Source organism: Nicotiana sylvestris, chromosome 12 (assembly GCF_000393655.2).
Source record: "Nicotiana sylvestris chromosome 12, ASM39365v2, whole genome shotgun sequence".
NCBI lineage: Eukaryota > Viridiplantae > Streptophyta > Magnoliopsida > Solanales > Solanaceae > Nicotiana > Nicotiana sylvestris.
In genome coordinates this window covers 52,065,563-52,078,284 of record NC_091068.1, presented here as the reverse complement: position 1 = coordinate 52,078,284, position 12,722 = coordinate 52,065,563, and the positions used below count along the sequence as shown (strand labels likewise).

The window sequence follows — 12,722 nt, the reverse complement described above, 5'->3', positions numbered from 1 at the left end:
AAGTGAATATTAAGATGTGTGTGTTTTGAGGCTGATGCAATCAGTCATTTTTTAGTTATTGGATCTTATGTTCTGTTAATTCGTATATCCTTTCTCTTGTTAACCAATGTCATGCTTTGCCTATTATTAATAGATATAGATTTGTAATTGGTATATAAGTTTTTCATTGTAATATATGAATTTTTATGACTTTAGCTTCTATGTTAAGAATCTCGTGAAAATGTAAAATGTTTGTATTTTAGCCAAGTGGATATACACTGCGCCTGTGAGAATTTGTCTATGTAATTTTTGGTTCTAGAGCTATGATGGAGTCATTAGAACATTTTGTGTGATGAGTTTGTGAATTGTATTTGAGGATTGGCTATCATTGTTGCATTCAAATTCTTATATAAGGTTTTTATTTCATCTTTTGAGTCATCTTAGTTTGGAGTAAATCTACTGGTTCTCCTTAAATGCCCTCTCATGGAAATGATACAGCTGCAATGTTATGAAGTTCCATGGAGAAAAATGAATGTAATTGTGTGTTATGAATGTGGCGAGATCATTTCTTTTGCTTTAACACGTATGCGTGTGTGGTGTTGCTGTAAATAGAAGCCTGACAATGTGTATATCTTTTGTGGTGAACAAAATTCATAAAAAGGGGCGAAGTCAGATTAGGAATGCAGAAGGTATAATATGTTGTTAAAATGAACAATGTTGTTTTCACGACAATTGTGTTATTCGTCGTTATACTGATATTTGATCCTATTGTTATAATGTTGTGAATTAATTGAAAAAGTTTGTTGATTGCCTCAATATAATGTTTGGGATCTAACTGGCCTGGTCCAATTTTATCGCACTAGGCCCATGGTTGAAGCTGTCATTGGGCATTATATGAGTCATTTAAATAAGCGTATTGCATAATAGCAAAACCAGAACTGAACTTTGGCCATAATTTGACTCCAATAGTTCACGGCTTCGCAGTAATTTCAGATTAATTTTAAGAATAATAGACCTCATAGTTTGCTTTAGGCGCGATTAATAATGAATTATCATAGCTACGGGTATGGTTCCCGTGACGTAGTTGTGATTTATATAATTTCCAAACCCGGGTGTGCATTTCATGTGGCACGACTTCAATTTCCAATAATGTTAAATAGAATAACTATGTCGTGAACTACGGGTGCATTTCACGTAGAGTGGTTTACGATATATTTTCAAAAACAAACAAGTGTATGGCGATCATGAATTTTCCTAAAAAATATTAAACTCGGTTAGAAAGTAAAAAATGCACGTAGGTTTAAAATGTGTAATTAATCTGATAATTAGGCCAATTATTAATAGTTGAGTGACCGTGCTAAAACCACGGAACACGGGAATGCCTAACACCTTCTCCCGGGTTAACAGAATTCCTTATCCAGATTTCTGTGTTCGCAGATTATAAATAAGAGTCAACTTCCTCGATTCGGAATTTTAAATCGGTGACTTGGGATACCATAAATTATCCCAAGTGGAGACTCTGAATTTGAATATAAATAATCCCGTTTCGGTTATTGTCACTTTAATTGAAAAAACTCCCTTATATCAACTTTTGGGGTGGAAAAAAGAGGTGTGACAGCTCTGGCAACTCTTGCTGGGGATCGAACCTACGACCGCATGGTTCAGGATTCAAGAATTCGAGCTTAGAATAACTATTATAGTTGGCTTTATTTATTATCTGATTTTTTTATGTTTGAGCCTAATGTGTTAAATGCCGTTTTTTACCGCATTGATATTGTTTGAGATGTATATAAACTGTTACGAAATCCTATTATCTCTGAGTCTTCTAAATCATCTGGGAAGTGTGCACTTCATGTGACTTCTTTTCTGTTAGAGTCATATCCCAATTTTAGAACAAGGTTCGGACAAGTTGCAAAGCTGGTGAAGCTTTTGTATTCCTGGTACGCTGCCCCCCCTCGCTTGATGCATTTTAAGTGCTACTTGTACACTTATTTGATTCGTATTGGATGTTTACCATCTTCTAGAATAAGGAAGAAAAATCGAGGAAAATCAAATTGAGGTAAGGAGAGAGGAAATTACCCGCCTATGAAAAACCTGGTATCCAAAATATCCCGAAACACTGTCGAAATGTTTAAAAAAAGGAAGGAAAAGATATTTCAAAGTACTTATATTTTTCTGTTGTGTCAAAACTGTAGAACTACGCAGGTTTGATTCTCACCGGATATGGGATACGTAGGCCACCCTCATCGGGTCCAACCCCATTTTTACAAAAATAACCCAAAAATATGAAATGTTGTCATTTTTGTCGTAGATAAAGTAGTGATGCCATTTTTTGTCTAAATAGCCACAAATGTCCCAACAGGGCGCTGGAAGGCTGTGTTTACGAGAATAGCCACTTATGATCTTTTATTTTCAAATTTTTGACTGATTCAAAAATACAACCTCTTTCATGAAGTGCTGAAGGGCCGTATTTGCAAAGGTATTTTGTTTTGAGCAAGTTGTTTTAGTTGCAATTTTGAAAAAAAAAATAATCTTCCTTTTGGGTCAAAATAAATCATGTTTTTTAACCGATCACTCCAAATAAATGTGTAGGATGAGTACTATTGAAAATGAACCTGTCAAAGTTCTAGAGGAAATCCCTATAGGACTCCATATGTGGTGGAATGACCTAGGGGAGGTCAGTAGAGGTGATGCAATAAAAGCTTTAGGCGGGATCATTAGTCTCTTGAAGATTAAACCAAGGTTGGACATATATAATTGAAGCTTTGATACCGTTTTGGGACCTGACACATAATGTATTCCATTTCTCTGATTTTGAGTTAACCCCTACACTCGGGGAGATAGCAGGCTATGCTGGATTTACTGGGAATCTCAGGAGCTGATACCCAGTGGCACCAGGAGTTGTAACCCCTCACAAGTTTCTAGATCTTCTGAGTATTAGTCGGGAAGTCAAAGATGAAAATTTGGCTGAAAGATTTTGCACATTCTACTTCAAATACGACACTATGGGGACCCCCATGGTTTTGAGGCTCCAGATACCGGTTTAAGTCATCAAGGGAATAAAGGTAAATGGGAAGCACGTCGGGGACTGGTCTTCATACTGTCATTCTTAGGCACCCTAATCTGCCCGAGGAGTGAAGGACATATAGAGTTGGGGCTCGTATGTATGGCTGACTTCATGATCAAAAAAGCTAATGGCACTATTATACCAATGATCGTAGCAGAAATTTATCGAGCTCTAACTATTTGCCGAGCAGGGGAATTTTTTTTAAGGATGCAACATGCTTTTACAAGTTTGGATGGTAGAATATCTTTGCCATCGCTCGGGTTACATGAACTATGGTATGACTAGTCTCAATTGCATTGAAGAACATGAAAAACGGGTAGACGGTCATGAGTTTTCGGAAGGTACAGAGGCATGGTTTGCACATTTGGGTTCCTTAACTACAAGAAAAATTGAGTGGACATTCGGTTGGCTCCCGGTCAACGAAGTTATTTATATGTTGGCCAGAGTGTGCTTTCTTCTATTAATGGGTCTTCAGAGTATTCAGCCGTATGCCCCGCACAGGGTTCTACGATAGCTAGGCAGGTACCAAACTATCCCTCATGATGAAGATTTGAGTTGAAAAGTCATTGAACTATGCCCAAAAGTGCATTCCGGAAGAAATTGTTCGCCAGATTTGGCATCAATGTAGGTTTCTGGATCCTTATACTCGAGTACGGGATTTGACTAAGGGTGAGGTAGAGCCTAGATACATAGCCTGGTATGTTAAAAGGGTTCGAGTCCATCAAGAGTCTGAATGGCACGCCAAAAGGCCCCATGTACAACAATTTATTGATGGGGCATAAGAACAATGGAATTGGTTAGCAAAGGAGAAAAACTATAGGGCTACGATAAGCAAGTTAGAAGGGCAAATTAGAGACCTTAAATTTGATAGTGTATTGCAAGCCGCTGTAGATGAAGGTGAGAAGAAGAAGTTGGCCTGAGAAAACGAAGCCCTCCGAGCCCAAATTTAGAGGATGAAGATAGCTACTGAAAATCCGGAAAGGAGTAGAACATATGAAAAACTTATAAACGGTCTTAGGTGGAAAATGTGTGATTATTGGGGCCAATTTGGAAAAAACTAAGGGCGAACTAGCAAAAGCCCGAGCAATGTTGGCCAGGAATGCGGAAGAGCGGGCAAGTTTTGTTCAAAAGTTGAATGAAAAGTATGAAAAAGGAATCACGGGTCTGAAGAAAAAGCTCAATACCCTCGAGAACGAAATGGCCAAGCAATCAAAGAACTTCAAAGCAGAAAGAGAGCACTGCTAAGCATTGATGTCACAACTAGAAGAGGACATGCAACAACTGCAAGAGCAAAATCATTTGGCCACACAAGTTTTGGAGGCTAGGTTTTAACAAATTGGGCGTCTGCTCCAAAATAAGGGCATCATCAAGGAGAGGATTAGAAGAATTGCTGAATATTGTGATGAAGTGTAATGAATGCGAGGACATGACCAGGTCCATGTTCTTTGCAGTAGTGATGATCTTTGTCCGTCAGATAATGGACGACCTATATCGCCTCTAACAAGTTATGGCACGTAGGCTTGCAGTGAGACCAACTGATGTCCCACGGGCCCTTGGAGCAGTATTAGAGGCACTTATGTATTCCTGATTTTATTTTCGAGTTTGTATTTTAGTTTCTTTTGGAGTTTGTTAGTCCACTTTGAGTCCTATTTTAGTTTTCATTTCTTAAATCTGTATGATAGAGTCGTTTTAATAGAGGAAAATCATAAATTTTTATTTAATGAAAATTTGAATATCCAAAAATATTTCTTTCTTTTATTTCACATTTATCTCCTGAGCTACGTAATGATCTGATTCATGCGACATCATGATACGTAGGCAATCTCCATAGGATTCGATCATAACCATAAAATGAAATGAGAAAAGAAAAAAAACTAAGTGTAAGGAAAGAGTGGAAAAACAAGAAGATTAAAAGAGAGCACGAAAAATAATAAAGAGAGCAGGAACCAAGTGAGAAAATCAATAGTGATTAAAGGAAGGCAGGAGTGAAAGAAAAGAAAGATGTAAAGTGAAAAGGGTTAGTTAAAGTAGGGATGCCGCATGCAACCGTTCAAATACACGATAAAAGCATTTAACTGTTTAGGTGCATTGCATTACAAACATGCAATTGCCGATCTGTTAAGCTCTTAAACACTGACAAGTTTGCTATTATCCTTGAGTTTAAAAGGCGGTTAGTTTGTTTGGCATTCTGGCAAGCCACCCATATAATACCAGGTCTAAACACAAGGTGATCATGGCTAGCAAAGAATTGGACACGAGTGTTATTGACCCGCCGAGAGAGATGGAGGAATCCGAGTCTGGTTTGAAAGAAGAGGTACATAAGCTGAAGCACCAAATGACCGAAATGTATCAGGCATGGATTAAGGGGCATCCTCCAGTGTCATACCCTGCCAACCCTACTTTCATCCCACCACTAGCTCAATCTCAAGATCCACCATTGTCGATCTATCCCCGCAACACACCCCTTACCACCACTATCATGGCACCACTTCCCAACCCATCCAAACTCCACCAGCCAAAGCAACCAAATACCCTGCTTTGCTAGTTACCCCTGTCTTTGTAGCAGCTCCGTACTAGTGAGCCGGCATTTCAAGACCAAGATAAACAGTACTATGCCCCAAAGCCCACATTCAAAGTCCCGGATCACTACTCCTACACTCCTCACTTTGAACTTCCTGTCCAAACTGAGAAGCCACCCAAAAATATGGAACAAGAGGAGATATTTAGGAAGGTAAAGAGCATGGAGCAGTCGCTGAGAAATATGCAAGGGTTAGGTGGCCAAGTGAGTGTGGCATATAATGATTTGTGCTTGGTTCCCGATTTCCAAGTGCCTGCCCAATTCAAAATGCCCAAATTTGACTTGTACGACGGGCATGGAGACCCCGTGGCACACTTAAGAGGATATTGTAGCAAAATGAGAGGCGCTGGGGGGAAAGATGAATTGCTGATGGCATATTTTAGTCAAAGTTTGAGTGGTGTAGCATTGGAATAGTACACTCGACAGGACAACAACAGATGGTACACTTGGGATGACTTGGCTCAGGCTTTCGCTTGGCATATCTAGTTCAACGTAGAAATTGTCCCAGATCGCTTATCCTTGACTAAGATATAGAATAAGCCTGGTGAGAGCTTTAGGGAGTATGGTTTCCGGTGGAAAGAAAAGGCGGCATGAGTAGACCCTCCAATAATGAAGATGAAATGGTGGATTTCTTTCTTCAGGCCTTGGAGCCTACTTACTTTGGTCATCTGGTCTCGGCCATAGGTAAGTCTTTCAACGAAGTGGTAAAGATGGGAGGAATGGTAGAGGAGGGACTCAAATCAAGCAAGATCATGAGTTACTCTACCATCAAAGTAACCACACAAATGATCCAGAATGGCACGGGGGGGGGGGGGGAGGCGTGCTATTGAAAAAGAAGAAAGAAAATGTTGCTATGGTCGTCTCAGGATCGTGGCATGGCCCAAGGGGTTCACCGCACCATTACACCCAGCCTCGACCCCAGCCTCAAACCTATACCCAAACTCTAGATAATCTACCCCAACACTACTTCCCACCACCAGACCCTCAGTATTCAGTCAGGCCACCCCAATACCATGTCCACCACACACAGTCATATGCTCAACCCCTCCTTACCGCAATGGACAGCTTCACAAAATCCTTATCCACCTCCACAAACATACCGAAACCCTACTGGTCCAAGTGTTTGCCCTAGGCTAGAGTATAGAATGGAAAGGCAGCAGTGGAAGCAAATTTTCACCCCTCTTGGAGTGTCTTACACCAGTCTGTTTCAGAGGTTAAGGCAGTTGAGTGTTCTAAGGCCGATTTAGTCAAAATTACCAAACACCCCTTTGAAGAACCTGGATTATTCCCTCAAATGTGCATATTGTTCTGATATTCCAGGGCATGACACAGAAAAGTGTTGGCATTTGAAGAGTGCCATCCAAAAGCTTATCGATACAAACTAGATTAAGGTCCAAATCCCGGAAGCACCCAACATCAATCAAAATCCATTGCCAGCCCATGCCAAAACACATATTATTGAGATAGTGTATAAGGATAGGGAGACCGAGAAGCCTTCGAAGTCCGTCATGATGATCTATGCTAGTGAAAATAATTCAGTCAAAACTCCAGTTGTTACAACTGCAACATCTTCGACAGTTGAAGGGTTGACAGACAAGATAAGCAAGCTTGATGTTCAACTGCCTGTGGTAGGCGTGTAGGGGCTCCCAGATGATGTGTAAACAAAGCAAGGAAAGCCGAAAGTGGTCATGTCGGGGGTAGCAAGTAAGCCTGTCATAATTGTGGAAGGGGCTCGCATGGCTCCTATTATCATTAAACTTGTGACCCAGCTGCGGATAGATATCACCAAGGCCGTACCATGGAACTACAAGCGAGTAATAATAACTTATAAAGGGAAAGAAGTGGAAGAGGAAGTTAATGAAACCTGGGGGTTGACTCATTCGGGGAGATGCTTTGCCCTAGAGGAATTAAGGAAAGCCAAGCCACTCAAATATAGTCCAATTATAGTGAAGAAACCAGTCAATGAAGAGGAGGTGAAGGAATTTTTTAGAAAAATGAAGGTGCAGGATTACTCTATAGTGGAACAATTGACAAAAACCCCCACTCAGATTTCTCTTCTATCATTGTTTATACATTCGGACGAGCACCACCGGGCCCTCATGAAGATTCTGAATTAAACTCATTTCCCTAATAAGATCACATCGAACCATTTGGAGAATATTACTAACAAGATATTCGAGGCAATCAAGATCACCTTCTCGGATGATGAGTTGCCTTGGGAGGGTACGGATCATAATCGACTCTTTATCTCATAGTGAAATGCGAAGATTCCATAGTCACAAGGGTGCTAGTTGACAATAGTTCCAGTGCAAACATTTGCCTTCTCTCCACTCTGCACAAGTTGAAAATTGATACTGAAAGGGTCCATAAGAACAACATATGTTTTTGAGGTTTTGATGGAGGGGGAAAATATTTTGTTGGCGATATCGTGCTCGAACTGACAATAGGACCAGCTGAATTTACCATGGAGTTCCAAGTACTAGATGTGGCCATCTCTTACAATTTTCTATTGGGAAGGCCCTGGATACATGTTGCCAAATCAATCCCATCTTCATTGCACCAGATGATAAATTTCGAGTTGGATAGACAAGAAATCGTCTCGCATGGTGATGGGAACTTATACATTCATCCCGTTTATTGAGGCTGAAGATGATAAGGGGCCTTGGGTTTATCAAGTTTCCGAAATAGGGTCAATTGAGAAGGTTCCAGAAGGGGAATGTGTTCTAGGACCAAAGCTAGCTTCTGCGACCGTCATGGTAGCAAATGAAATGTTGAAGAATGGTTTTGTGCTGGGCAAGGGTCTGGGTGCATCTTTGCAAGGAATCGTGTAGCTAGTGTCCTTACGTGAAAATCTGGGAACATTTGGTCTGGGTTAAAGCCCACAAGGAATGATGTGAAGAAGGCTAAAAAGTTGAAAAAGAAGGCATGGTCTCTCCCTAAGCTTGTGGTCGAATTTGATGAAGATCTGATTGAAAGGTTCCAGAGTCTGTTTGATGAGGTGAACATGGTAGAAATTGGGGAGGGTTCCAGCAAAGCAGATGTGCATTTTATTGGGACAAAAGTGAAGCTTAACAATTGGAAGGCTACTCCTCTCCCTACTCGGAAGGAGTCTTGGTAGTTTGCTTTATTTTCCTTTCTGTTATCTGGATTATTTTAGGGTTGTAATCCAGATTTTTATTTTTTGCTTGTTTTGATATACAAACCCTTCTGTCCTTTATTTTTAATGAAATGCAATTTCCCTTTTTCCATTACTCCTAATAGAGTCATTTTTGTCTTTCTTTGTACAGTTCTTTTTATGCTGGTTTCAATGACATGACATGCACGAGGAATCTTCAGCTACGACTTAAAAGCCAATCTAACTCTGAAATAATAATCCAAGAAATAGAGTCTGATGATGAAACTGAATATGATGAAGAAGCGGCATTTGAGGAAATTAGTAAAGAACTAAATCATTTTGAAGAAAAACCCAAGCCTAATTTGAATGAAACTGAAGCAATCAATTTATGAGATCCAGATAATATTAGGGAAACAAAGATAAGTGTATACTTGGAACCACAAATCAAGGAAGAAATAATCAAAGAACTATTTGAATATAGGGATATCTTTGCATGGTCATATGACGACTTGCCGGGTTTGAGTACTGACTTGGTAGTTCACAAGTTGCCAACTGATTCGTCATTCCCTCCCGTCAAGCAGAAGTTAAGGAAGTTCAAGGCTAATATAAGTATGAAGATCAAGGACGAAATCACAAAATAGTTGGATGCAAAGGTCATTCGAGTCACGCGATACCCCACTTGGTTGGCTAATGTTGTGCCAATTCCAAAGAAGGACGGTAAGACCAGGGTGTGTGTTGATTACCGCGATCTCAACAAAGCAAGTCCAAAGGATAACTTCCCATTACCAAATATCCACATCTTGATTGATAACTGTGCCAAGCATGAGATCGAGTCTTTTGTGGATTGCTATGCGAGATATCACCAGATCTTGATGGATGAGGAAGATGCAGAAAAGACATCATTCATCACACCATGGGGAACGTATTGCTACCGGGTAATGCCATTTGGTTTGAAAAACGCTAGGGCAACCTACATGAGGGTAATGACTACCGTATTTCATGACATGATACACAAGGAAATTGAGGTCTATGTGGATGATGTGATCATTAAGTTAAGAAAGCAGTCCGACCATGTCAGAGACTTGAAAAAGTTTTTCCAGAGGCTCCGTAGATACAATCTTAAGCTCAACCCTGCAAAATGTGCATTTGGTGTCTCGTCTGGAAAATTGTTGGTGTTTATAGTCAGTTGGCGAGGTATGGAGTTAGATCCGTCAAAGATCAAGGCCATCCAAGAATTGCCACCGCCAAGGAATAAGACTGAGGTGATAGGTTTTTGCTCGGGAATTTAAACTACATCAACAGGTTTATTGCTAACCTCACGATAACTTGTGAGCCCATATTTAATTTTTTAAAGAAGGATGCCGCGGTCAAATGGAATGATGAGTGACAGGAGACATTTGATAAGATTAAGGGGTATTTGTCAAACCCACCTGTGCTGGTCCTGCTAGAGCCTGCGAGACCTTTAATTCTCTATTTGATAGTCTTGGATAATTCATTCGGTTGTGTGTTGGGTCAACGCGACATCACTAGCAACAAAAAGCAAGCCATCTATTATCTCAGCAAGAAGTTCACATCCGATGAGGTTAAGTATACTCCCCTTGAAAAGACATGTTGCGCCCTGACTTGGGTGGCACAAAAGTTGAAGCATTACCTATCGTCCTACACTACTTACTTGATTTCTCACCTGGATCGTCTAAAGTATATCTTTTAGAAGCCTATGCCCATAGGAAGACTTGCAAAGTGGCAGATTTTGCTCACAGAGTTTGACATCATCTATGTGACTCGAACCGCAATGAAAGCCCAAGCATTGACCGATCATTTGGCTGAGAACCTGGTGGATGAGGAGTATGAGTTGTTGAAGAGTTATTTTCCTTATGAAGAGGTGATGCATATTGACAAGATGGAGCAGGATGAAAAGCCAGGTTGGAAACTTTTCTTTGATGTAGATGCTAACATGAAATGTGTCGGAATAAGGGTTGTGCTCATTTCTGAAACAGGGCACCACTACCCTGTTACAACCCAACTTCTTTTCTATTTTACCAACAACATGGATAAGTACGAGGCATGCATTTTGGGTTTAATGTTAGCTATAGATATGGGAGTCCATGAAGTCTTGGTCTTGGGAGATTCGGATCTGTTGGTGCACCAAATTTAGGGAGAATGGGAGACCTGGGATCTAAAGCTCATACTGTATAGACAATGTTTACATGATATTTGTCAACGATTTAGATCAGTATAGTTCAGGCATATTGCTAGGATCCATAACGAGATTGCCGATGCCTTGGGTACTCTAGCGTCAACGTTACACCATCTGGATAAGACTTATGTTTACCCTCTGTATATTCAAGTTCGTGATTGACATGCTTACTGTAATGTGGTTGAGGAGGAACTTGATGGTGAACCGTGGTTCCATGATATTCGAGAATACATCAAGATGGGGGTGTCTCAAGTACAAGCCATATGCGATCAAAAGAGAATAATTCGACGTTTGGCTAGTGGATTTTTCTTGAGCGGGGGAGTCTTGTACAAGAGAACTCCAGATCTTGGACTGCTGAGGAGCATAAGATGCTAAACAAGCCACGACTATCATGACCGAAGTGCATTACGGAGTTTACGGGCAGCACATGAGTGGGTACGTGTTGGCAAAGAAAATTCTTCAAGTAGGGTATTATTGGATCGCCATGGAATGAGATTGCATCAGTTGTGTGCGCAAGTATCATCAATGCCAGGTACATGGTGATTTGATTCATTCTCTGCCATCTGAGTTGCATACGATGCCTGCACTTTGGCCCTTTATTGCTTGGGGCATAGATGTCATTGGACTAATTGAGCCAGCGACATCAAATGGGCACAGATATATTCTGGTGGCCATCTATTATTTCACTAGGTGGGTTGAAGCTATGACTTTCAAATCTGTGACCAAGAAGGCAGTGGTCGATTTTGTTCATTTAAACCTCATTTGCCGGTTTGAAATCCCCAAGGTAATTATCACGGACAATGGTGATAATCTTAACAGCCATCTGATGAAAGAGGTATGCCAACAGTTCAAGATTATGCATCGAAATTCCACTCCGTATCGCCCCAAGGCAAATGAAGCTGTTGAGGCGGCCAACAAGAACATAAAGAATATATTTCGGAAGATGGTGCAAGGTTCTAGGCAATGGCATGAAAACTTGCCTTTTGCTTTGCAGGGTTATTGCACTACTGTTCGAACTTTAGAGGTGTGACTCCTTATTTGTTGGTATGTGGGACTAAAGCAGTTATACCCAAAGAAGTAGAGATTCTATCCCTTTGAATTGTTGCTGAAGATGAAATTGATGATGATGGGTGGGTCAAAACCTGTTTGGAGCAGTTAAGTCTGATTGATGAGAAAAGACTGGCAGCAGTATGTCAGGGTCAATTGTATCAAAAGAGAATGGAAAGAACATACAATAGGAAGGTGCATCCCCGGAAATTTGAAGTGGGTCAGCAAGTACTGAAACACATCCTTCCACATCAGGCTGAAGCCAAAGGCAAGTTTGCCCCAAACTAGCAGGGGCCGTTCATTATAACGAGAGTGTTGCCCAATGGTGCTTTGTATTTAACAAATGTAGAAGGAAAATGTGTAGAAATGGCTGTCAATTCTGATGCAGTAAAGAGAAATTATGTATGATTGCTTTGGTTTGTATTCAAATTGTGTTGTGTGTATTTGACATGTTTTGAAGATTGGAATGACGAATGCATTTTATTCTTCTATCTAAATACTTTTATCCTTTGTTACCCCTCTTTGAGCCTTATTTGTTTTCTTTCAGACCCCTCTTTTGAAATCAGAAGTAGAGTTTAGGAACATAAATAAAAAAAAGCAGAAAGAAAGGAAAAAGAAAAAAAGAGGGAATTGAAAAATGAAAAAGAAGAAGAAGGTAAAGCAAAAGAAAAAAAAAGAGAAAAAGAAAGCAAAATAAAAGTAACAAAAACAAAACAACTCTTATGTCTTGAACTACGTT

General features: G+C 40.2%; 1 protein-coding gene across 1 annotated transcript; it reads left to right on the top strand.

Annotated features, from left to right (window-relative positions):
- The first annotated feature begins 11,513 nt into the window (after positions 1-11,513).
- On the top strand, positions 11,514-12,391 carry LOC138883028 (uncharacterized). The gene is made up of 4 exons (XM_070163686.1): positions 11,514-11,771; positions 11,931-11,960; positions 12,092-12,251; positions 12,333-12,391. The coding sequence occupies exons 1-4, from the start codon at positions 11,514-11,516 to the stop codon at positions 12,389-12,391; spliced, it is 507 nt and encodes a 168-aa protein (XP_070019787.1).
- Positions 12,392-12,722: the final 331 nt, after the last annotated feature.

What these genes read in the sequence shown, in the direction of transcription:
- LOC138883028 (XM_070163686.1), top strand. Translation starts at nt 11,514, where the DNA reads ATGCCTGCACTTTGGCCCTTTATTGCTTGGGGCATAGATGTCATTGGA. An exon ending in ACAGCCATCTGATGAAAGAG is followed by an intron (nt 11,772 to 11,930) that starts GTATGCCAACAG and finishes TTTGCTTTGCAG; the next exon opens with GGTTATTGCACTACTGTTCG. An exon ending in CTACTGTTCGAACTTTAGAG is followed by an intron (nt 11,961 to 12,091) that starts GTGTGACTCCTT and finishes TGTTTGGAGCAG; the next exon opens with TTAAGTCTGATTGATGAGAA.